Consider the following 25,049-nt stretch of genomic DNA (forward strand, 5'->3'; position numbering starts at 1 on the left):
TGTAAATGCTGACATAAAATGGTTGGCCCAAGTGGCCTGTTTCAGTTCAGTGCATTGTATGTAGTTCCACACAAAGTCTACTAAATACCACCCACTTGCATTAAACCACTAAAACCGTAATTGGCTTCTGTGGGATTGCCACTTTCCTTCTCTCATGTAAAGTAATACAGTACTCAAACATATCAAGTTGATACCCAATTCTTGTAAGTTTGACTAAATCTCTTGGGGGAGGGGGAGGGAGGGAGGGAACGTTGATTCAGACCATGAGAGGCCTGCATCGGGCATTTTCATGCCTTACAAGGCGCAGATTGGAAGTCTGTGTGGGGCGTCAGTCCTCTCACAGACACTACAGCAATGTGTGGTTAAGTGCCTTGCTCAGGGACACAGACACGCTGCCACAGCTGAGGCTCGAACTAGCGACCTTCAGATCACTAGATGAACGCCTTAACCACTTGGCCATGCTTTAACAAGCAGCATCTCTGGGGAGTAGATATATAGACAAGTAAACAATAGTACAGTGAATTCCGGTCAACTGGAACACATTGGGACCAGTACATTCTGGTTAACTGGGACACGTCGGGACCAGTACATTCCAGTTAACTGGGACATGTCGGGACCAGTACATTCCGGTTAACTGGGACACATCGGGACCAGTACATTCCGGTTATCTGGGACACATGGGGACCAGTACATTATCCGGTTAACTGGGACACATGGGGACCAGTACATTCCGGTTTACTGGGACACATGGGGACCAGTACATTTCGGTTAACTGGGACACATTGGGACCAGTACATTCCGGTTAACTGGGACACATGGGGACCAGTGCATTATTCGGTTAACTGGGACACATCGGGACCAGTACATTCTGGTTAACTGGGACACATGGGGACCAGTACATTCTGGTTAACTGGGACAAATAAGGATCAGTACACTTTTGTCCAATTAAGCAGGATCAGTACACTTTTGTCCAATTAAGTGGCTGCCCCAATCAGCCAATATTCCATTGAAATAGTTAAAAAGGTTTAAAACAAAAGACTAGCTGAGTAACAGACTTCATATTTAGATGAAATGCAGAACAAATTAGAGTACTACCAACAGTAGTACAGTACTATAAAACTGTATTAGTTCCTAATAGTTATTGCTGGCGGAATTTATCCAGTGTACAATGAATGAAATCAGTGCAGGATTCAAACAAGAGGACGAGTTGAGAGTTACAGGGCAGAAGTTTAGGGGTAACATGAGGGGGAACTTCTTTACTCAGAGAATGGTAGCTGTGTGGAACGAGCTTCCAGCAGAAGTGGTTGAGGCAGGTTCGATGTTGTCGTTTAAAGTTAAATTGGACAGCTATATGGGCAGGAAAGGAATGGAGGGTTATGGGCTGAGTGCAGGTCGGTGGGACTAGGTGAGAGTAAGAGTTCGGCATGAACTAGAAGGGCCGAGAGGGCCTGTTTCCATGCTGTAATTGTTATATGGTTATAATGGACTGCCTGCATACAATGCTATAGATGACAGTACCCTCCAACTCTTCATTTTCATTGTCACATTCAAGATTATTGTTGATACCTTAATATTTCATAGGTCCTAACTTATTGAAGCAGTAGCATTGTTTCATTTTCACTTTTGGCCATTTCTGGCACTTCAAGCCTGAATGCTTGAAACTGCAGTTAGTAAAACAGTTCTGAATTGTCTTATTGCTTTTTGAACAGAAACACACACACTGATGTTATTTAAAAACTTCTCTCAAAGTATGGTGTAGTGTATAATGGCCACAAGAATGCATGTGACTGATGCTAGTTAATATCTGTTTGGCAACAGTCCACTGCCCCAATTAAGCAGCATAGTGTCCCAAATAAATGAAGGGAATTTTGGCTATTTTCTCAATTAGTTGTTGTGCTTTAAGAGTTGTCCCAAACAAAAGGCAGTCCTGATTAAGCAATGGCCCAAATAACTGGAATCCACTCTGCTTAATTTTATTTTCCAGATAAAGTTGTAACCAATTGTAGTTCTTTTCAATCCTTCCTCTTTACAAATTATGAAAGAGATTCAAGGTATTTATAAGTCTCTGCAATGCAAGCTGTCCTAAGTTTTTCATTTGCACCCAATAACAAACAAAATTCAAATGATGACCCCCCCCCCCCAACAAGAAATGAGCGAGTTCCAAAAACTGTTAGGCTCCATGGCTAATGTCCTAGTCCCATGTCCCAATCCATATCACTAACTCGGGCAACTTGCTTCACAATGTACTTGAGAGGTTTAGTACATCTACAAATGCTGAAATAAAAAGAGAAAATGTGGGAAATACTTGGGTCAGGTTGCATCTGCAGGGAGAGAAACAGTTATTATTATAGGGTTCTGATCAAAAGCCGTCTACATAAAGCATAACTGTGTTCCTCTCCACACAGAAACAGATACTGCATGAAATGCTATGTATTTCCAGCTCTGTTCACATTTAAGAGTTTCAAAATTTTTTTTTTCTTTTATATCTAAATGTTGCATTTTTGGTGATCAACAAAATTGTACATTGTGGCATATTGACCATAAAATAATCCAGTGATCAATGATTTCATTGTTTTCTTCCTGCAATATAAATTCGCAAACTGTATATAATTTTAAAAACAGCAAAACCCTCAACTGGAGTCATTACATTTAATTCTGCATCTGCATTTTTGAGAACAGTAATCCAATTGACATATCAACTGCCCATGCTTGTTGAGATGGGATAAGCATGGTATTTCCCATGCTAACACGGGGTTGACTCTTACTGTGATCAACTCAGCCTCCAGCCATACTAAGATTATGAGCCTGTTATAGGCGAAAGTAACACAAAAGTCTTGGGTGGTATTTAGGGAAAGGAATAAAGAGTCAACGTTTTGGGCCGAGACCCTTCAGGACTGTGCAGAATCTCTTGTGTTATATAGGGAATGCTGGTTTTGAGCTTTAAAAAAATATTTTGTTTTTTTTTCAGATTTGGCACTTCTTTCATTTACAATTAGAAATTCCTTGATTTTCTTGTTAGTTGTTTTCAATAAAAAATAATTTGTTTCACTGAAGAAATAATTTGTTTCATATTCTTATAACAGCCTTAAGTTGGAATGTTTTTAAGATGAATTTTTACATTAGTACATTGAGTTTCTGACTTGTGGACAGGTAATTTTGGATTTAGTACTATATAATGAAAAAGGATAATTAATAATCTTGTTGTAAAGGAGTGGCTACAAAGCATGACTACAGTATGCCAGAATTTTTCATTAAGTTTCAGTTAAGTATTTTAATGAAGCTAAAGCTTTAAAATTAAACAGATTTTAAGGGCAGTATGGATGTGATAGATTGGGAAACTACATTAATGAATTTGACAATGAATAGGTCAAGGATAGCATTTAAAAAAACACATAATATGCAACAGATCTTTGAGGTAAGTCATATACATTTGATGAAAAGTGGTCCAACCATTAGATTATAGGAGAATTTAAAGACAGTATAAAGGAAAATGCTTTTAAAATTGCCAGAAAAGAAGCATGTCCCCAGGATTGACAACACTTGAAGGTAATGAAGAATGACTGAAAACATTTTTTTGAAAAAGCAAGAAACTTCTAAAAGATTATCTGTGGAAGTTTATGAAGAGCACAAATATATGTCCCTCACAGACAGAAAAAACATTGAGGAATTGAACAACGATAACAAAATAATCAGACCCTTTCTAGAAATGCTGGGAGACTAAGGATACATTAAAATCAGAAAATAAAAGGAATTTATTGTAGGCTTAAAAATAGTGAAGTTGACACCTGTAAAATCCCAAGGAGCAGATAATTATCATAGCAAAATTTTTAAGAGAGGTCTTACAAGTGATAATAGAGACTCTAATTATCACCTCCAAAGTTTGTAGATTCTGGAGCTGTCCCTGCATTTTGCAGAGTAGCTATTTTGACTTCCAGTATTTAAGAGGGGAGGGAAAGAGAACAGGGAAATACCAGATTGTTAGCTTAACTTTGTTAGAAGGGAAAATGCTAAATAGTAATAATGAATGTAATATCATAGTTAATAATATAGAGTTAACAATACATAATCAAAAGGAGATCATATTTAACTGACCTTCTGCAGTTCTTTAAGGATGTGCCCAGTAGAGCAGATGAAGGAGAACTAATAGCTGTGGTGTGTGCGTATGTTTAGAAAATCTCTGAGAAGATCCCACGCTGAAGGCTGGTGAATATGTTTAGAACTTATGAGATTTAGGGTAATATATTAATCTGATTAAAATTTGGTAACATAGAATTGCAGTAAATGGATCTTTCACTGGTTGTGTACCAAAGGCCTTTGAACCCAGCTGTTCACAATATAACCGTATATCTGATTATCTTGTTATCGTTGTTCAATTCCTCAATTTTTTTTTCTGTCTGTAAGGGACATATATTTCTGCTCACTAGTCTTTATAAACTTCTACAGATAATCTTTTAGAAGTTTCTTGCTTTTTCAGTGGATGAGAGGACCAATGTAACTTTCTGTTTTTCTTTCTGTATCTCCAAAGCAAAAACAAAGCCCAATTAACGTGCAGCTCTTTCAATGTCAGTAAGATGCTTTAACTTGTGTTCAGAGTTTTGCAAGACTCTTGCAAGCATGATGTTTTGCTTTCTCATTTTCCGCAAGTTTCTGGCCCCACATTTTATTTCATTTGTGGTGTGAGGGTGTGATATTCAGGGTGTAGTTGCACTTCAGAGATAATATTAGCCTGGTGCTAAATTGTTTTGCATTGCTGGTACTGAATTTAGATTGAATTTCCCCACAATCTGGCTGTTCAGCTCATTTGATCTGTGCCATTGTTTATACTTCATCAACCTTCCTTTTATCCCTCTTTCTTCCCATTGAGTGAATCTGTAAAGTTACCCCAAACAAATTCTGGGTAGAGAAGCTTCTCCTGGGTTCCCTATGGATTTGTCAGTGACTTTTAAGTTGCAAGTCCTAAACTTGGATACACTCTCACCTCTTCCTTCCCAATCTCACCATCCATCCACCCCCACTAAGAGCAGACCAAGAACTGTTATTTTCACATCACTGAGATTTGGTGTAGAGTAAAATTTTAATACTCATCATCAAAGAGGGAAAATACTGCAGATGCTGTAAAACTGAAATAAAGGTAAAAGGTAGTAGAAGTGCATAACGGGTCACATCCATGGAAAAAGCAGCAAAGTTAACTATTGTGAAAACTATTGGATATTTTGGATGCCCTTTCACTAGACTTGCCTTCATTTACATGCTGAGCAGATTTTAATTCTTGACTTCTCCAGATCTGTATTCTCAGTTGTCAGAAAACAGAGTGGATCTAACATGCACTGTTCTTTTCTGTACAGCACAGTGAGAGATCAAAATATTATGAAGCTCTGCAAAAGTTTCACATTGCATATTTTCCCCGAGTTAAGTATCACTAACTATTACTATCACTAAGTAGCTATTCACCAATTTTCAGCGTGAGAGCTTCCTGAAAATTCATATACATCACAGCCATTGGTTCTCCCAGGTGTACTCTACTGGATAAATCATGGATATTGTTTCCTGTAATGCAAGTATGTAATTACGTGCCCAGGATTTTATGAATTCTTGTTACGGGATTGTTTGCTACTTCTGATCACATCAAGGGAAAATTAATTGATTAGACTATGATGAGTCCTAAACTACAACAATTATTGAATCAGGAACTGAATTAAAACTAGAAAAGATGATCCATTCAGGATTTCTGTATCTTTCCTGGACATTGAAAATGTCAAACTTTCTTCTTCTGTATATTCATTTGAGTTTTGAGCAAGTGCCCTGTGTGGTGAAGACCTGAGCTTCACACAGTTATAGTAATGTTGTGAATCCATGTCCCTTCATTCCCTTAATATCCAGAAATCTGTTGACATCTGTTTGGAATCATCTTGATCACTGAACTTCCATGACCCTCTGGAGTACACAATTTAAAAGATTTACCGCTTTGTGTACAGGAATTCCTCCTCCTCAGTCCCAAATATTCCTTATTTGTCATGGCTCACTTATTTGTGAAGTTATGTTATGAAATGATCTGTATGGATAGCATGCAAAACATACTCTCTCTATCCATTGCATTAACTCTCTCAAGGATTTTACTACCTTTCAGACAGATCTCCTCACATTCTTTTAGACTGTAGCAAATACAGGCCTAGTTAACCCAATTAATCCTGAAATGGGAAGCCCACCATTTGAGGAACCAAAGATTCAAAGTAAATTTTTTATCAAGGTATGTATGCAGTATACAACCCCGAAATTTGTCTTCCCACAGCCAGACACGAAACGAAGAAATCATAGAACCCATTCACAGAATATCATCCAAACCACCACCGCCCCACCACGCACAGAAAAAAGAATCACGCAAAACGGCAAAAAAAAGCATGAAAGAGACTGAATGTAAAGCACAAAATTGAAAGAGTCCAGGCATATTTTATTAAGCTCAGTGTTCATTCTCTGCAGACCACCTCAAAGTCACCCAAATTAGCAACAAAAAAAGGAGTGACCAGAAACACATGAGCAACAGAGTCCACAAATCATGTTGAATCACTCCCTTCCTATTGCTTGCACATCCTTTTTTAGGTTATAGTAAATCTGCACATAGTATTTCGCACAGAGATGGGTCTGGCCATAAACTAAGCCAGGAATTGTACTTTCTTGCTGCTGCTACTGCTCTAAACTTTTCTGGAGTGCTTCTTTCAAATACTACATCTTAAAGTGTTGAGTAGAAAGTTCACTGGCACAGTCGCCATAAGACATAGGAGCAGAATTAGGTTATTTGGCTCATCGAGTCTGCTCTCCCATTTCATTGTGACTGATTCAATTTTCCCCTCAGCCACATCCTCCTGCCTTCTCCCCGTATCCATTCCTGCCCTGAGCAATCAAGAATCTATCAACCTCCATCTTAAATATACATAAGGACTTGGCCTGTAGCAAAGAATTCCACAGATTCACCACTCTCTGGCTGAAGAAATGCCTCCTCATCTCTGTTCTAAAAGAATGCTCCTCCGTTCTGTGGCTGTGTTCTCTGGTCTTAGACTCTCCCACCATAGCAAACATCCTGTCCACATTCACTCTAACAAGGCCTTTCTCCATTTGATAGGTTTCAATGAGGTCACCCCTCATTCTTCTGAGTTCTAGTGAAAACAGGCCCAGAACCATTCAATCCTGGAATCATTTTCGTGAACCTCCCTTGAACCCTTTCCAGTTTCAGCACATCCTTTCTGAGATAATGAACACAAAACCGCTCTCAATACTCCAAGTGAGGCCTCACCAGTGCTTTATAAGGCTTCAACATTACACCCTTGTTTTTATATTCGGGTCATCTTGAAATGAATGCTAACATCGCATTTGCCCTCCTCAGCACAGACTCAACCTGCAAATGGACCTTTACGTATCTGGTCAGAAGCTAAGTTTGTTGAAGCCCATATTGTCATGTCAATATGGCTCTGAAAGGGGAAAATAACAGCAGTCCATGGCAGTCCTGTCTTTTAGTTATGGGCATAGAGCAGTCAATCATTATCAACACAAGAACCCTTTGTGAAAATTATCCCTGTAGAGGCACAGACAAGATCATTTATACAAGATTAAATTTGAATTATTTGAGAATGTTTGACACTTGCAGTCACAGCTTTGTTATGTGTAGACAATTCGTGTGTTTTTTTTGCAGCTCTTTATTTTTGGATCGTAACTAAAAAAGCAGGAAATAGCTGTGCAGATGGTATGTTGCAAGACCTTGTGTTTAATGGACTAGATCATGCTGACTATAAGTTTGTTCCATTTGGCCTTTATTAATAGATTATCCAGAATAACTGCTTTGTCAGTAGGATGCTCAGAATATAGTAGAGCACCCCTGTGGTATAACAATCCTTCATAAAACGTACAGCAGACAACTATCCCTTTTCTCTCAGTATGAAGGCAAAGAGAGTCCTGTACAGATATAACTTGGAAAATTTAACCCATAACCTAACTAACTTTTTAATGATTGTTTACAGTTGTTGGGTGTTGTTCTCCACCTGATCAGATATGATACACCCAACAGAGGATGGTGATTTATAGTTCCAAAGATGAAGGTGATTACAAAGTTCTTGAGAGATGAAGCTGAGTCAGTTGTGCATTTCCTCTTGACTCGAGAGATTTATTACTTTTTCCACTGATGTGCCACTCTATTTATCATGTTCATTCAAAATCTATATGCAATTTAAAATTTTTTTTAAAATCTCATGTAGAGATATAATCTATATCCTGTCTGCAAAGGATGTTTTAGTGCATGTGTATAGAAAAAGTTTCTTTTCTCATTCACTTTCAACAGAACTAAAGACTTAAAACCATCAGTTTACATGAAGTGATGTTTTTAAGCTATTGACACTAGATATAAATTAGCTCAATTTCTGGACTCTCTGTATAGAAAGGATGTGGTTTCCATCATATCCATCATTTCCTGGTTAAGTTCAAACAAGACTTTGTTAGGATAGAAGGTGTGAAATAAACTAAAATTAAATTTCAAGTGCATTTGAAGTTTTAAGTTGTTTTGAAATCTCTATGAATGTGAATGTTGTGTCAAGACTCATTTTCAGTTACATCACCTATCGCAGTCCAATTCAGATATATTTATCACAGGTACATCGGACCATACAGTGAATTACATAAACAACCAATACACCTAAGGATGAGTTGAGGCAGGCTGCAAGTGTTGTCACATATTCCAGCACCAACATACTTGTCCACAGTGCTTGGCAGAACAACAGAGAACACAACAAAATGGAATATAACAAGCAACAAAACAACAACAACAAAACCTTTCCTCTCTCCCACACATACAGTCTTCCAACTCCAGGACAGATCCCTGGGCCTCCAGTCTATGGGCTTCAGCCATCGGGTTACAACTTACGGACTTCCGATCAACCCCTAGCCAAGCTGATAACAGGACCTTGAACTCTGAACATGCGGACCGACCAGCCCTTGTGCCTCCTGTTCACACGGTCATCCTCAATCTCAAGATGTTGTAAAGCGTTTTATGACCAATACTACAATGAAAGCATAGTCATTACTGTGATGTAGAAAATGCGGTTAGTATGGAGCAAGGTCCCATAAGCAATGCGATAAATAACAGCTTATGACCTTGGTCTTGGTCAATGAAGAGTTAAATATTGCTGCTTGAAAGAAATTGCCTTGGAAAGTGGATGAAGACAAGACAGAAGATTTTGTATCAGTTTGTGTAATGGGAGTACCCCCCTTGTTACTGCGTGAAAGTGGCACCTACATTTGACATTCAGGTCTCTGGAGTGAGACTTGAAATCACAACCTCCCCATTCGAAACCACATCTTCCTGACTTTGGCAAGAAGGGTATTACCTGATTCACCTGATGCTATTGCCTCTGAAGGTGAATTGAATACTATTTTCCTTTCCTGATTTAAAAAAAAAATGAACAATAAACTTTATATGCCAAAATTGGGCTAAGTTGAATGGTAATAATACGAAAGTTCCTTGTGTGTTTGCCCTGCGCCTGAAAAATGCACCTATCCTCTAAAATTCTGCAAACTAGTTGCGCCCATTGTCCAGCCCATCTCCTATAACCCTACAATGTGGCTTGTCCTATTCTCTAGCCCTGTAATCTTGCAATGTTTTTATTGATAAAACCTTCTGATACATTTCTGTACGAAGGTCAGGTACAAATCTGCAAGAAGCATTAATTTTCCAAGTCATGAAAGCTCACTAGTTCATGTATAATCCAGGAACTTAATTTAGTTTTGTTTCAGCTTTGATTTGGTGATGACATTTTTACCTCTTAGAAGATCATGGAATCATGCAATAGATGACAATCGTGGTGAACTGATCACATAATTTAAAATGGTAAACCAGTGAAGCTATGAGAGAGACCTTCATCATTGTACAATTTGTCTTAAGCATGAATTAATCTTTTAAAAAGAAAATCCCATGATATTATTTTGGAGAAATGCAAAGGAACTCTCTCAAGAGCCTTGGCTAATATTTAGTCACTTACCTAACAAATGATGTATGTGGTTGTTAAGTTCAATGTTGTTTATCGTTACATTCTCTCCTGCAAAAGCATCAAGAATCATCCTTGAAGGATAAAGAGTGCTATCAGAGGAATATACTGAAGAGCTCCTCTAAGCTTTTGAATCATAGTGGTTTCATTTAAGAAGGGTCTTTCATATCTTTGGGATGCAAACGTGCCTCCACTGGGGATATAACACATTGACTTAGGATTTGATACTAGTCTGTGGAGCTACAAGTAACCAGGCCTCTTGTGCCTTACAATTAAGTACCTGTTTTGCATATTTCTGTTTAAAATAAAAGGTTTTATCATCACTTATTAGTTGATCATTCAATCTTAAGGGGGGAAAAAGCAATTGTTATTTTGTTTGTCTTCGGGGTTGGGGGGGGCGGGAGGAAGTGGGGAAGAATCACAAAACCGGTTAGTTTTATTTGTAAATGGGGATCTATTGAGAAGTCAAACCTGAGGTTTCGTCAACACAAAATAATCTGCAGATGCTGTTGTCAAAGGAACACTCTCATTGCGCCGGAGGAACTCAGCAGGTCAGGCAGCATCAGTTGAAAAGATTAGTTGATGTTTCAGGCCGAAACCCTTCGTCAGGACTGAAGGAAGAACTTTGGAAAGGGTTTGAAGAATGCTGGTCGTTGAAAAAAACAGTAATTTGAAAGACAAAGGGGTGGGGGAGGGGAAGCAGGGAGGTGATTGGCAGGAGAACAATGCGCAGTAGTAGAAGGAGGCAGAAATATGAGGGAGGTGATGTGAAATAGAGATAGAGGAAGGGAGGGGGAGGGAATTACCGGAAGTTGGAGAATTCGATGTTCATACCAAGGGGCTGGAGACTACCTAGACGGTATATGAGGTGTTGCTCCTCCAACCTGAGTTTAGCCTCATCATAGCAGTAGAGGAGGCAATGTATGGACATATCTGAATGGGAATGGGAAGCAGAGTTGAAGTGGGTGGCTACCGGGAGATCCTGTCTGTTGTGGCCAATGGAGCGGAGGTGCTCGATGAAGCGGTCCCCCAATCTGCGTCGGGTTTCACCAATGTAGAGGAGGCCGCACCGGGAGCACCAGATGCAATAGATGATGCCAACAGATTCACAAGTGAAGTGTTGCCTCACCTGGAAGGACTGTTTGGGGCCCTGAGTGGTGGCAAGAGAGGAGGTGTAGGGACAGGTGTAGCACTTACACGCAAGTGGTGTTGCCTCACCTGTGCTACAGGTCATGCCCTTCCTCCACTCTGTTATTGGTCCATCACTGCTTGTGACGCCCTGCTAGATTTGTCTTCATCTACCTCTATAAATCTCATCCAATCATTACTTATTTCTGTTACTTTTTTCCCATATTACTTAACCTAAGTCACAGGTACCCAACCACCTTTATGCCATGGGTTACCATTAACCAAGGGGTCTGTGGGCCCCAGATTGGGAACTCCTAATCTATGTATATCTTGGCTTCATCAGTGCTCTTTATCTTTACTCAACCATTCCAACTTGTGAGGAGTTCCACATCCTAGTTGTTCTCTGGTGAAACAAGTCTGTCTTAAATCCTCCAAATTAATTTTTTGGTGACTGACTTGTGCTTGTGGCCTCTGGTTTTCTTTTCCTCACAATCTGGGTGACTTAGTGATGACTATTTGATGTGCCATTGTTTCTGGCAGCTGTTGGCATTGGTTGGTTCCAAAAGGCAGGGTTTCCGTAATTGATTTGATTTGTATCAGCTTGAGCTTGAACCATGTCGAATTCGGGTTTATTTCTCTAAAATTTAAAGATGTTTTTCTATGGGTTTTTCCTCTGCATTATTCTAATTTATTATCTATTGTGTATTAGATTTCTGTAGAGGAATTTAATATTTATTCTTTTCAGCTCTTACATTGCAGCAAACTGTGTTTGTCAACCATGAGAGAATAATCAACCTTTCTCAGTTCTTCAGTGCAGCTAATGAATAAATGGCACTGGTCCAGCTGCAGTTTCATTCAAGCCAATGCTCACTAAGCTGAATCTCTTTCAAACTGCATACCCTCCCTTTCCTGTATTGCACCCAAATTCTCTTTGTACACTTTAACCAAAGTGTACAAATTGTGATAATTTATTCCACAGGGAGAGAGGCTAAGTCTACTCCTTAATTTTATTTTTAAATGACTTGTGTGCGCACAGATGTACTGTAATTGTAATGTAGTTCCTAAAGACAGGATTACTAAATGTGTTTGTGACACTACTCTTACCACAGCCACCATCTCCTTCCCTATTCTCTCTCCATTCAGAATTTGTTGGCTTGCATATTGAACTGTGGTGTCATGTTATTGATACCTAATTAATCTCTTCAGAGGTTAAATTGTAACGCAAGTGCCTTTTTTGTTGGAATTGTGTCAGATTGCAGCCAGATGTTATGTAGTTTGAAGTAAAAGGTTCTCAGCCAGATCAAAGTTGGCTTTCTGATGGTTATGGTAGTATGACAATTGCTGAAGAGCAGAAGTGTTTTCTAATTGCAAAGCTAGCCAGAATATGATGATGTCTCTATCAGCAATTTCACTATCAACTAATGCTGCAGTCTTTGAGCCTTTTTAATGTTGAGTCCTTATGAAATCAAGAAAAAGTTTTAACATGCTATCATCAAGTAGTTTCAACTGGCACTGCTAGATTCAACTGATCAATTACTAAGACCTTTTGCTGTACAGTAACCTTATAGTGATTTCCACCATTACACAATGCAATACTATGACCAGACCCTAGCAATCACAGGGATAGTATATAGCTCTAGTTACCTCCTTATCGAAAGGATGTTGAGGCTTTGGAGAGGATGCAGAAGAGGTTTACCAAGATGCTGCTTGGTTGAGGATGTGCTATCATGAGAGGCTGGACAAACTTGGGTTGTTCTCCCTGGAGTGGCAGAGGCTGAGGGGAGATCTTAAAGCCTGTCTGTCCCAAGCCTTGTAGACTCATCAGGCTGGTGCTTATGCTGGTTTCCATGGCATGAAGTGACTGAGAGTACGAGACTACCACCCCCTCCGGAAGGGACGCCAGTCTGTCGCGAAGTTAACCCCCGGCATTTTGACGGTACTCATTTTCAGCTGGGTGGACTGAAGCAGTGTGTGGTTAAGTGCCTTGCTCAAGGACACAACATGCTGCCTCGGCTGGGGTTCAAACTCACATCCTTCAAATCGCTAGTCCAACGCCTTAACCACTTGGCCACATGCCACAGAGGGGAGATCTGACAGAGGTTTACAAGATTTTAAGAGGCATAGATGGAGTAGATAGGGAGTACCTGTTTCGCAAGGTTGGAATGTCTAATACCAGAGGGCATGCATTGAAGGTGATGGGAATAGGTTCAAAGGGGATGTGAAAGGTAAGTTTTTTTACTCCGAGTGATGAATGCCTGGAATGTGCTGCTTGGGGTGGTGGTAGAAAGGCTTTTAAGAGACACTTAGGTAGGCACATGAATTTGAGGAAGATGGAGGGACATGAGCATTGAGTAGGAAGGAGGGATTCATTTTTAGGAGCTTTTTTGATTTACCTTTTAGTTGGTTTGGCACAACATTGTGGGCGGAAGGGCCTGTTCCTGTGCTGTATTGTTTTATGTTTTGATAGAAGGAAGTTTTCACTGTCCAGCTTTTGACAGAGTATGAATGAATGCAATGAGATTGTATTTATGGTTCAGAAGATGCTGAGAATCAATGAAACGCCTTACCCCATGATCATTTTGCAGCTAGCTGAAGAAAGGTGAGATATTATGCAGGTACTCTCAACAAGGATGAGACTGTATGGATTCCTGAAATGCTTAACAGTCTAAACTTTTTTGTCATCTTGGTGGATCTCAATGGTACCGGTGGCCTGGTGCAGAAGCTGCAAGTTTTCCATCCAATCCCTGTTCATCTAATGTGAATTTCTGGAAGGGGATCTCCAATCAATCACTTTTACAATCATATTCTTGAGATGGCCCAAGTTTCGGTGAAAATCTAAATTTCTATCTTTTTTTTGCTCTCTGGCCAACAGTTACGTCTGCTCAGGAATGATGGAAATTGTACCCCTGGGTTTTGTTCCCTGCCTTAAACTCTGTTGCTAGTTTATTTTCTGTACCCATTACAGGCCTTCAAATGCAAGGGGCCTTGGAATCAGCAGTTTTATTTTTTAGCCACAGCTGCTCCTTAACTTCACAGTCAAATTAATTATTTTCTTGAATTTAACTCGCATGTTTTGTGTTATTGACTAGGGTACTTAGTTAAGGAGAGGTCATGAATTGCAGTCGCTCTGCCATTAAATTTCTAATGTCTAGATCAATGCTCTAAAATTTGCATATGCTGTTACTACTCCAATATTAAGTTTCTAAAACCAAGGCCAGTTACAGAAACACATGCTTGTGATTTCAAGCTTTTGACCCACAAGGTTCTGTGTCAAAGATTGGCAGAAACCCAGCAACTTTATCATACTCTTTTTTTCTGAGCTGAGAGTTCCACTGTAAAAACTTTATAAATTACTGAGATGTACTTCAGAGTAACAGGGGAAACTTAATGCCAGAACTGAAACAGTTAAGTAGGATAACTTTAAGTACAGGAGCTAGAAATTATTTCATGACTTAAACTGAAGATGCTTGATGTGTTTGTGTGTCTGTTTGGAGGGGGTGGTTTGGCAGTAGTTGTTGCTAGCAGTGAGGGCAATAAATATTTTGAGCATGAACCCTTCACAGTAATATTATATTGCACAGGCACCCCAAAGCATTTTGCCTTTCCTCTGCTAGCTGAACATTAAATTAAACTTCTTGCCCCATTGTATTGGAACTTGCAGTTAGCTGTGTTTGTTTAGCTGATGGAATTTAATTAGAATTGGGTAAAATGTTTAGGAAGGGTATGGTGGTTCTGCTGCAGTTGACAAATGCACAGTTGTTCGGATAGTTTGTGTACCTTGAAGAATTTAGCTTCGGCAAGTTTTGAATTTGAACAACCTTTTCGATATTAAGTGTGTTTTATATTTTATGACTATCATTTTTGTACCAGTATATTAACCAAAACATTTGCGTACAGTGAGAGTAATTGAGCAGGTCCTGGGTTCAGTGAAGGGAATTTCAGACCAAGTGGGGTTGGGTGTGGTTGATCAGACAGAAAGGAGGGTCAGAACCACAAGCGGAGAGGGAGGTTGGGGTCAGGAGCTAAAGGGTCAGACAAGTGTTCTTCAGCTGCTGGGGAATGGTAGTATTGTTGTTGTGGTAGTGAAGCATTATTAACTTGAAATATCAGGATAAGGTCCAATATCAGAGGACCAAGAAGATCAATATATTTGGGAGCAGAGCATAAGGAATTGTTGTAAGGAGACTAAACTGTAGGAGGACCCTTACTCTACTGACAAGCACCTGGTTAGAGTTATCTCTTTTCAGTTGCCAGCCACTTCATGATGGCCTGCTTTTGCATGAGTGGGCTGCAGTGTTTGATTCATGCAAATGAATTGGAAGTGAGTGACCCCTAGATGTGCATTGGAAGTGATTAAATATAATGGAACATGCCTAGATGTGCCTGTGTGTGAGCAGCCCATGTGCACTAGGGTTCCGCAACCCATCACTGTTCTGTTGGAACTCAGCAGTAAATTTTCTCATCTTCTAATTTTCAAATTGTAGAAGGAAGGCAAAAATACTATTAACAACGTGAAATGGCAGCAGAGACACCCATGATCAAGAGGCATGGCCTCTTTTTGTAAATGTTTAATTCCTGTAGCTTTGAAAATTAAGTATAAGCTAACATTTCATTGTTTTGAAGTTCTGCTCAGCATACATTTACTTAGATGGTGACAAACTATATAAGGGTGACTCTGTGATGTCCATAGGGCAGATTGCCTTATCACCTCCAGCTTCCTCTCATCTATCTGTTAACACATGCATAACTAAATACCCCGGTAAGAACTACCTTGCAAAGCCATGCCCAGAGCTTGGCCCCTATCGTGGTCAAGCCACACAAGCCAAAAAAAGATCTGTCCTGGCTTTGCCAAGCAGTTTAGCTGGTAATGAAAGACTTAAAATGATCAAAATGGATTTTTAAATTCATATATTCTCCATCGAAATGAGTGGTATTGCTGCTTTTGTCCAAGATCTAGCTGATGTACTTAGATTCAGCAGCTGAAGATATTCAGGAAGTTTGAGCTCAGACCTCTGGCAAAACTCTTTTCGGCTTTTCTGACGTGAATATTCCTGCAGTAATACTGAATTTCTTGTTTCATGGAGGTGCTTTAATTTAAACAATAACCAATAAAACGATTATTGGAAATGGGACGGGGCAGAAATAATAGCAAGGCTTGGACCAGCATTACTATTTTACAGCAAATAAAACCTAATTTAAGCGCATCCCTGAACTTCAACAAACTGAAGACATGACCAAAATAGAGCTTTTGATAGAAGCAGAGCTATTTCTCCAATGAAATGCAGTGAAAGAGAATAATTATGGGTTTAAAATCAATTCTAGTTGCTTTCAGCAGAGCAGACACTGGATGTGATTGATGAGGTAAGTCCAGTCACCTCCATTGTAATTAGGAATAGTCATGCAGATTTAATGAAACCTACTTTAATAGTACATTTTATTGTGTCAAGTGAAATTATCAAGAGTTCAGGCTGTGGCATGAGAGATGGCCACAAAAAATACACTTATTGAGAAGTCATAGGTAAGGTTTAATTGGCACCGGTCAATTTAAAATCTTATTCAAAGCATATTAAGTGAGTGCAGAATCATTGATACCATGTCAATATATTAATAGCTGTGTCCAGAGAGCTCCATTCCTTGTGTTCTGCACAATTCTGGACCAGTGGCTCTAATACTCCATTTTAACATTTGTACAATTTGCAGTTTGGTTCCTGTCCATATTCAGAAATAAACTTACAAGAATTGGGAAAGCTGCTCATTGTTTATGCTCACTATATTACATTTGCTCAGCATTTTATATTTAATACCAAAATGTACCCCCCCCCCCACTAGCTTTTCTCTCCAAAGAAACTGGTGACATTATGTGTGTTCATTTTATATTCTCCCTAATAACAGTATTACCTACATTAATTTTTCACCCCAATTCTCTTATGCTATTGAGTTTTTTTAACTCTCTTTCTTCGTTACTTGAATTTTGAATCTACTCTGCTTCCTAGTCTGAAATTCTGACCAAATTAGAGTTGACTTTCTGATTCCCTGTCTGCCCAGATTAGAATTAGCAATGTTAACTGGTACTAAATTATGGAATGCATCTTGGTCCATCTTCCCCCAAAATACCGAATTCCAACAGTATGCACCTACTCACATTTTTACCTTTTCAAATTTTATTTTCATACTCTTATATCCAAAGTGTATTTTGATTTCCCTGATTGTAATCTTTGTTGTGAAACTTTGGTCACTTGAAACGCTGAGTTCATTACCTTGCAAGACCTTGGAAAATTGTATCAGAGGAGGAGATCAACAGAATTTACTGCTTCTAAACCTGTCTGCTGCATTACTATTTAGAATGATAGTACTTTACAGTTAAAATTGATGGTTGCACTTGTTAATCCATTCCATTGTCTAATGCAGGACTCACCTGGACATGTCTTGGTTGTGACTGTTTCCACAAAATTACTTGAATTATTTGTGAATTGCCTGTTTATTTAAATCTAACTTTAGGCATCGTAGCACTGAACAATGTATTTATATTTGTAGCAAATATCTTCCTATTTGAAGAAACCTATTTTTTTGTGTAAGCTCATTCTATCTCATGTCAGTTTCATATTTCGGGGACCTTGGACGCAAAGCCTTCTTGCAATGAGGTGATAAACGCTTGGATTCCCTGCACCCTTTAGTTGCAAAACATATTTTTTTTGATACTGAAGATAAAACTGTTTAACAGTGATAAAATGTGTGCTTGAAACTTCTTGAACACACAGTATAGCTTGATTAATGTAATTTGAATTTTGTCACAGCTTCAGTAACATAACATTGACTGTTTACTCTTTTTTCATAGAAGCTGCCTGACCTGCTGAGTTCCTCCAGCATTTTGTGTGTTGCTTTATTCAAATATAGTTTGATATATTCATACGAAAGCCACAATCTGAAAGCAACTGAAAAGTTAATAATACAACACGTGATCAGTTCCCTCCAATGCGTGTAACATATTCCATGACGTTATATTCAAGAATTCATCCCTGGTGGAATAGCCAATATTTAAGCCTGTACCAACATCACTGCATACAATCCACCAGACTCCAGGTTCAACAATAAATTTCATGCACTGTAATTTACACCATCTTCAAAGAGTTTCCACCACCAAACATGTCTTCCCCAGCCTTCTCCGGCCAGCATTCTGAAGGCAGCATTGCCTTGGCTGCTCCCCAGATCATTCTTCCAACTGAACCTACCACTCCTCTTCAGACAGTATAGGAGTAGCAGCTCATGGCTTTTCACCCCTTCCCTTCCCAACATGCAGTGACCTAAACAATCTTTTGATGTGAAACAATGACTCACTTGCACTTCCTCCAGTCTAGAGCATTGCATTCAGTGCTCACTATTTGGTCTCGTCTACATTGGAGAAACTAAACACAGATTGGATGACTGCTTGATAGAACATCTCTCCTCATTGAGCAAGAATGACCCTGAGGCTTTGGTTGCTCTTCACTTTAATTTCTCATCCCACTCCCACTGTGACCTCGGTCTTTATCCTCCTCCTTTCTTGCACAACGTAAGTTCAATCTTTGCATTGAATTCTACATTTTTGGAAAATCAGCCTTCACAATTTCTATCAGAACTAACTAGTTAGGGGGTATTGTTATCCACATGTAACTTAATCGCCACAGATGCTGCCTGATCAGTTTCAGATTTCCAGCAATTGCTGTGTTCTGTATCTTAGAATTCCTACAGCTTTTTTTTTTGGTGGTTGCCTTAATTTGTCTCTTATCTGGACTATGCAGAAAGCATTGTGTCACCTGGACAGACATGGATTCCATCTTATCATAGATGTTTTCTTTCCAAACCCCCACCCTCACCCTCACCCAACTCCCAGCCATCCTCTACAACTTAAAACATATCTGTTTTCTCATTTATCTAGTCCTGAAGAAGGGTCTTTGACCTGAAATGTTATTTCTGGTTCCCTATCCATGGATAGTGCCTGATCTCCAGAGTATTTCCAAATACACAAAAATGTTTTATTTGCAGTTTAATGCTTTTCAATCTTTATACATTTCAGTGTTTTGCATGAGTCTCAATAGTTTTAAAGTTCTTTTATTTCTCTTATGTGATGAGAAGAAGGGGTCTGTTTAAAGTGATAACAAACATCAGATGATTCTTGGAACTGCCATATCAGAAGTCAGTACTTTGTTTACGGAATTAACAGATTAATTATCTGTAAAGCAGTGTTGCCACAAACTCTTGTATGAAATGGAGTATTGTGCAGAAGTCTTGAGTACATGTATATAGCCAGGGCGTGAAAGACCTTTGCAAAGTAGTTTAGTTTTATGTATTGTGCTGTACTGCTGAATTGTGCTGTACTGCTGAATTGTACGTATGTCAATGATGATGAACCTGATTCTGATATGGGTCTCTATTATGGACTGAGAGTGGGAAGGAGGCAGGGAGAGGGGAGTCGTGGTTAGGAAAATGGGAAGGGAGAGGCGAAAGAGTGGGAAGCACCAGAGAGACCTTCTGTAATGATCAATAAACCTATTGTTTGGAAGCAAATGACCTTGGTGCACCCACACCAACTCCTGCCCCTGGCACTCCTTCTCTGCCACCTTTCCCACTTCTTTCCCACGGCGTTCCATCCTCGCCACTCCCAATGTCCTTTGCTCCCGCCAGATTTACAAACTCACTCTCCGCTCTACATTGACAAATACAAAACAGTGCAAAAGTCTTAGGCGCCTTAGCTATATATTCTGTATGTGCCTAAGACTTTTGCACAGTACAGTAGACCAGCCATAATCAAATAAAATATTAAATTGTAGAAACAATGGAAAAAGTGTATGAGAGAGCAAATTTGATCATTATTATTTTGTACATTGTAATTTTATTTTACTTATCATAATCCAACTTTCCCCTTCCTCCTTGCTGACCACCATTATTAGAAAACAGCTTGTACTGATGCTTACAGCTATTGAGTTTACTAAATGCAGAATTAGATGTCCTATGATAAAAACAAATGCATGACTTGGTGTCATCTGACTCCGAGTGTTTTCCTCCCAAAGCCATCTATGAAGGGGCATGAGGATTCGTCTCCAGTTATTTCCTCCAATGTGAATTGAGGTTTTCAATTTATTTGGAACAATGGACTATCACTCAGTGTGATCATACTGGAACTCACTAGTTACACAATTGTCTTATCTTCCTTGCACTAAAACAACTGAATGTATCAAACAGTAGACATTGAAATACTGTGATCTGCTAAGTCAAATTTTGAGTCTTTTGAATAGCTGTAAGATTCCACACAGCTACTATAACACCCTCCTCCCCCCACTCCACTCCCCCAAACATCTCCGTAGTTAGAGCCGATGAGTGATACCTATGGAATATGTGGGTAAGAGTATTTGCTTTTAGATCCTTATTATATATAGACAACCTTTCTATTGTAAATGAGTTGCTGGGGAGGGAAGCATGACAGTGAAAATAATAAAACAGCTGAAAATAGCCTTGATAGTAGAAGTTTAAAGCAACTGTCAACTTGAAATCTTGGTCATTGAACTTTAAATTAATCAGAAAACTGGAAATGTTAAATAATGTACATACATATATTGGAAATGATGCTTCTTGCCAACTGAATTTTTGATTTTGTTTTAAACCCATTCAGAGTTGCCGCTTCCTCAGTTCTTTGCATTGAAGAGTGACAGTGAGACACAGCACAGCCTTTCCCAAAGTGCAGAAGCTGGGCATCTGACTCGCCCAGTCTCATTAATGAACTCCACAAGAGGCACAGACAGTACAACAGCAAAAACAGTAAGTGTGGATGATCTCAGTTCGATGACGGGCAGCGTGGTGAGGGACAGTCTTTTTCTACAGAAAGTGAAAAATGATTGACGGAGGCAGAAACAGAAAGCAATATTTCTGATTCAGATTTCTCTGTTTGGTAGAAGTGAGATTTTCTTTTCTGTGGCTTATATCATGGTGGGTAATGTAACAGGCAGTGAAAATGCTATAAGTATATTCTAAGGTCTGCAATTTATAAAATGGTTTGCTGCATGATTCCAGATTGAATGGACCAAGAAATCAGCAAGGATATCTGATTAGCTGAAGACACAGCAAAACCTGATGGAAAAACAAAATTTGGCCTTGCTTTGTGTAGAATTTATTGCTATGTTGTTCCTGAGGAGCAGTTTTCAAGCTATTGCCCATATATAATTCTCGGAAATGTAAGTTTCTTGGCATCTATGGAGTTGTACTCTCTGAGGACCTGGAGGAAGAGAAATTTTAAAAATTGTAGATAAAATAAAGGTCAAGTGATCATTATTCCACACTAATCCATAGATATATTCACAAAGTTCTGTCCACAGCTGTCTTGGAAGAGAAGTAACATTTTACCACAAAGAGATTAGAGTCTCACGTGTTTCAACATTACTCCAATTAAAGTCTTAAGGAACTTAACCATTTAAATGTAGAATGGATCATAGAATCTGAACAGTTCTTGGAATAGAGATACTGAGATCTGATTCAGCTGCAATGCAAGCAGTGAAAATAGAGAGAAAGATATCCCCATTTTCAGAGTACACAGATATGAAGTATCTATACACTGACAATATCGTAGGCAAATGTACAGTCACCAGTCAATAAAATCAACCAACACACATCAAAGTTGCTGGTGAACGCAGCAGGCCAGGCAGCATCTGTAGGAAGAGGTGCAGTCGACGTTTCAGGCCGAGACCCTTCGTCAGGACTAACTGAAGGAAGAGTGAGTAAGGGATTTGAAAGTTGGAGGGAGAGGGGGAGATCCAAAATGATAGGAGAAGACAGGAGGGGGCGGGATAGAGCCAAGAGCTGGACAGGTGATAGGCAAAAGGGGATACAAGAGGATCATGGGACAGGAGGTCCAGGAAGAAAGACGGGGGGGGGGGTGCGGGGGACCCAGAGGATGGGCAAGAGGTATATTCAGAGGGACAGAGGGAGAAAAAGGAGAGTGAGAGAAAGAATGTGTGTATAAAAATAAGTAACAGATGGGGTACGAGGGGGAGGTGGGGCCTTAGCGGAAGTTAGAGAAGTCGATGCTCATGCCATCAGGTTGGAGGCTACCCAGACGGAATATAAGGTGTTGTTCCTCCAACCTGAGTGTGGCTTCATCTTTACAGTAGAGGAGGCCGTGGATAGACATGTCAGAATGGGAATGGGATGTGGAATTAAAATGTGTGGCCACTGGGAGATCCTGCTTTCTCTGGCGGACAGAGCGTAGATGTTCAGCAAAGCGGTCTCCCAGTCTGCGTCGGGTCTCGCCAATATATAAAAGGCCACATCGGGAGCACCGGACGCAGTATATCACCCCAGTCGACTCACAGGTGAAGTGTTGCCTCACCTGGAAGGACTGTTTGGGGCCCTGAATGGTGGTAAGGGAGGAAGTGTAAGGGCATGTGTAGCACTTGTTCCACTTACACGGATAAGTGCCAGGAGGGAGATCAGTTGGGAGGGATGGGGGGGGAACGAATGGACAAGGGAGTTGCATAGGGAGCGATCCCTGCGGAATGCAGAGAGAGGGGGGGAGGGAAAGATGAGCTTAGTGGTGGGATAAAATCAACCATCTCAGAGCTAGGGTGCTGTACCAGAGAGGCATTAAGACAACTTACGTCTCTGCTTCATGGAATCCTGCTCAACCCCTTCTGTACTGGACACAGCGATTCAGATTGATGGGTTCACTTTACACCATCAGGATAGGACTGTCAAGTCTCTCAAAAGCAGAGCTGGAGGTGTATGCCTCATGATCAATTCCTCCTGGTGTACTAATGTGTCAGTGATGTCCCAATTCTGCTCATCAGAGCTGGAATATCTCTCAATTAAGTGCCAGTCATTTTACCTGCTGCGGGAGATTGCTGCAATCATTTTGGTAGTAGTGTACAGTTCACCTCAGGTCAACGTCAAACAGGCTCTTGATGATCTGAGCAATGGGATCAACATGCATGAAACAGCACACACTGATACCTTCACCATCATCTTGGGGAATTTTAACCAGGCCAGCTTGAAAAAGTCACTAAACAATTAGCATTAACAAATCACTTGTAACACAAGAGGAAACAACACATTGGACCACTGTTACACTAAGATCAAGAGTGCTTACTGTGCTGTTCCACGGCCTCACTTCGGAAAGTCTGATCACCTGGCTGTGCTTCTACTCCCTGAGTATAGGCAGAGACTGAAGTCTGCAGCACCAGTACTGAGGACCAAGGAAGTATGGACAAGAGAAACACAGGAGCGCTTACAGGACTGCTTTGAATTGGTGTAGTGAACTGTATTCAGGAATTCATCTTCAAATCTGGATGAGTTTGCCACAGTTGTTACCAACTTCATTAAAACCTGCATGAATGAGTGTGTGCCTACGAAAACTTGCTGTACATTTCCAAACCGAAAGGCGTGGATGAACCAGGAAGTCTGTTGTCTGCTGAGGGCTGGATCTGTGGCATTTAAGTCTGATGACCCAGGTCTGTACAAGAAAACTAGGTATGACTTGTGGGGAGCTATTTCAAGGACAAAGAGTGTGATTGGAGGTGACGTTGGATGTACATCAACTCTGGCAGGATTTGCAGGGCATTACATCCTACAAAGTTTCAAAGGTACATTTAATGTCAGAGAAATGTATACTATATACATCCTGAAATGCTTTTTCTTTGCAACCATCTACGAAAACAGAGGAGTACCCCCAAGAATGAATGGCAGTTAAATGTTAGAATCCCAAAGTATCCCCCCCCCCCCGCCAGATCCCCTCTCTCCCGCACATAAGTGGCAGCAAACAACAATCCCCCCCTCCCCCACCAGCAAAAAAAAAAGCATCGGTACCCACCTCTGAGCACTCAAGCTTGAGCAAGGCAACAGCAAAAACACAAACTTGCAGTACTCCAAAGACTACATTGTTCACCCGGCATTCGAAGTACTACAGTCCCCGTCCCCGTCCCCCTCCCCCTCCCCCTCCCCCTCCCCCTCCCCCTCCCCCCTCCCCCTCCCCCTCCCCCTCCCCCCCTCCCCCTCCCCCTCCCCCCCTCCCCCTCCCCCCCTCCCCCCCTCCCCCCCTCCCCCCTCCCCCTCCCCCCCCTCCCCCCCTTCTCCCCTCCCTCTCCCCTCCCTCTCCCCTCCCTCTCCCCTCCCTCTCCCCTCCCTCTCCCCTCCCTCTCCCCTCCCTCTCCCCTCTCCCCACCTCTCCCCCAATAAGGGAGAAATATAGGTCTCCATTTCACAGTGAGGTGGGAGATGTAACAAACAACTTGCTGGTTAACGATGTTAAAATTCCATTGCATCACATTTTCCGAGCTCTGTGCCCAAAAATCTCGGATCTCTGGGCACACAGCCTTAGATCTTCCATCTCTGACACACCGAGCTCTTGGGTCAGGCCCTGGGCGTGCCGAACAGTGGCTAGTTGTGAAACCCTGAGAGTGGGTCCCATTCCCGCAAAGAACCATAGTCAGCATATAACTCCAGGTCAGCGTCTTCAAAAGAACTCTGATAGAGAAAAATAGATATATTAAAGATGGAAATAGAGCTGTTTCCAAAGATGCAAGCGAAGGAGTCCCCGTTAGGTGCCATTAACCATCCTAAGCTCCGCTTAAGTGAAACCCAATAGCATGAATGGCAGTGATGTTTCACTACCAAACGAGCTCAACACCCTTTATGCCCACTTTGAAAGGGGCATCTACAGCCATGAAGATCCCTGCTGCACTCGGTGATCCTGTGATCTCTGTCTCGGAGGCTGATGTCAGGCTGTCCTTCAAAAGGGAAGGTGGCAGGACCTGATGGAGTACCTGGTAAAGCTCTGAAAACTTGTGCCAACCAATTGGCGGGAATATTCAAGGACATTTTCAACTTCTCACTGCTATGGTTGGAAGTTTCCACCTGCTTCAAAGGCCAGTAATT

The 25,049-nt window shown here is 40.6% G+C and overlaps 1 protein-coding gene across 3 annotated transcripts in view; it reads left to right on the top strand.

Moving 5' to 3' along the window:
* reps2 (RALBP1 associated Eps domain containing 2) overlaps nt 1-25,049 on the top strand; it is a 241,838-nt gene that overhangs the window by 75,983 nt on the left and 140,806 nt on the right. For all 3 annotated transcript variants that reach the window (XM_072260703.1, XM_072260704.1, XM_072260705.1), the window contains exon 3: nt 20,800-20,945. In XM_072260703.1, coding sequence (XP_072116804.1) covers nt 20,800-20,945 — 146 coding nt within the window. The remainder of the gene's footprint in view (nt 1-20,799; nt 20,946-25,049) is intronic.

This window comes from Mobula birostris, chromosome 6, assembly GCF_030028105.1.
Source record: "Mobula birostris isolate sMobBir1 chromosome 6, sMobBir1.hap1, whole genome shotgun sequence".
Taxonomy (NCBI): domain Eukaryota; kingdom Metazoa; phylum Chordata; class Chondrichthyes; order Myliobatiformes; family Myliobatidae; genus Mobula; species Mobula birostris.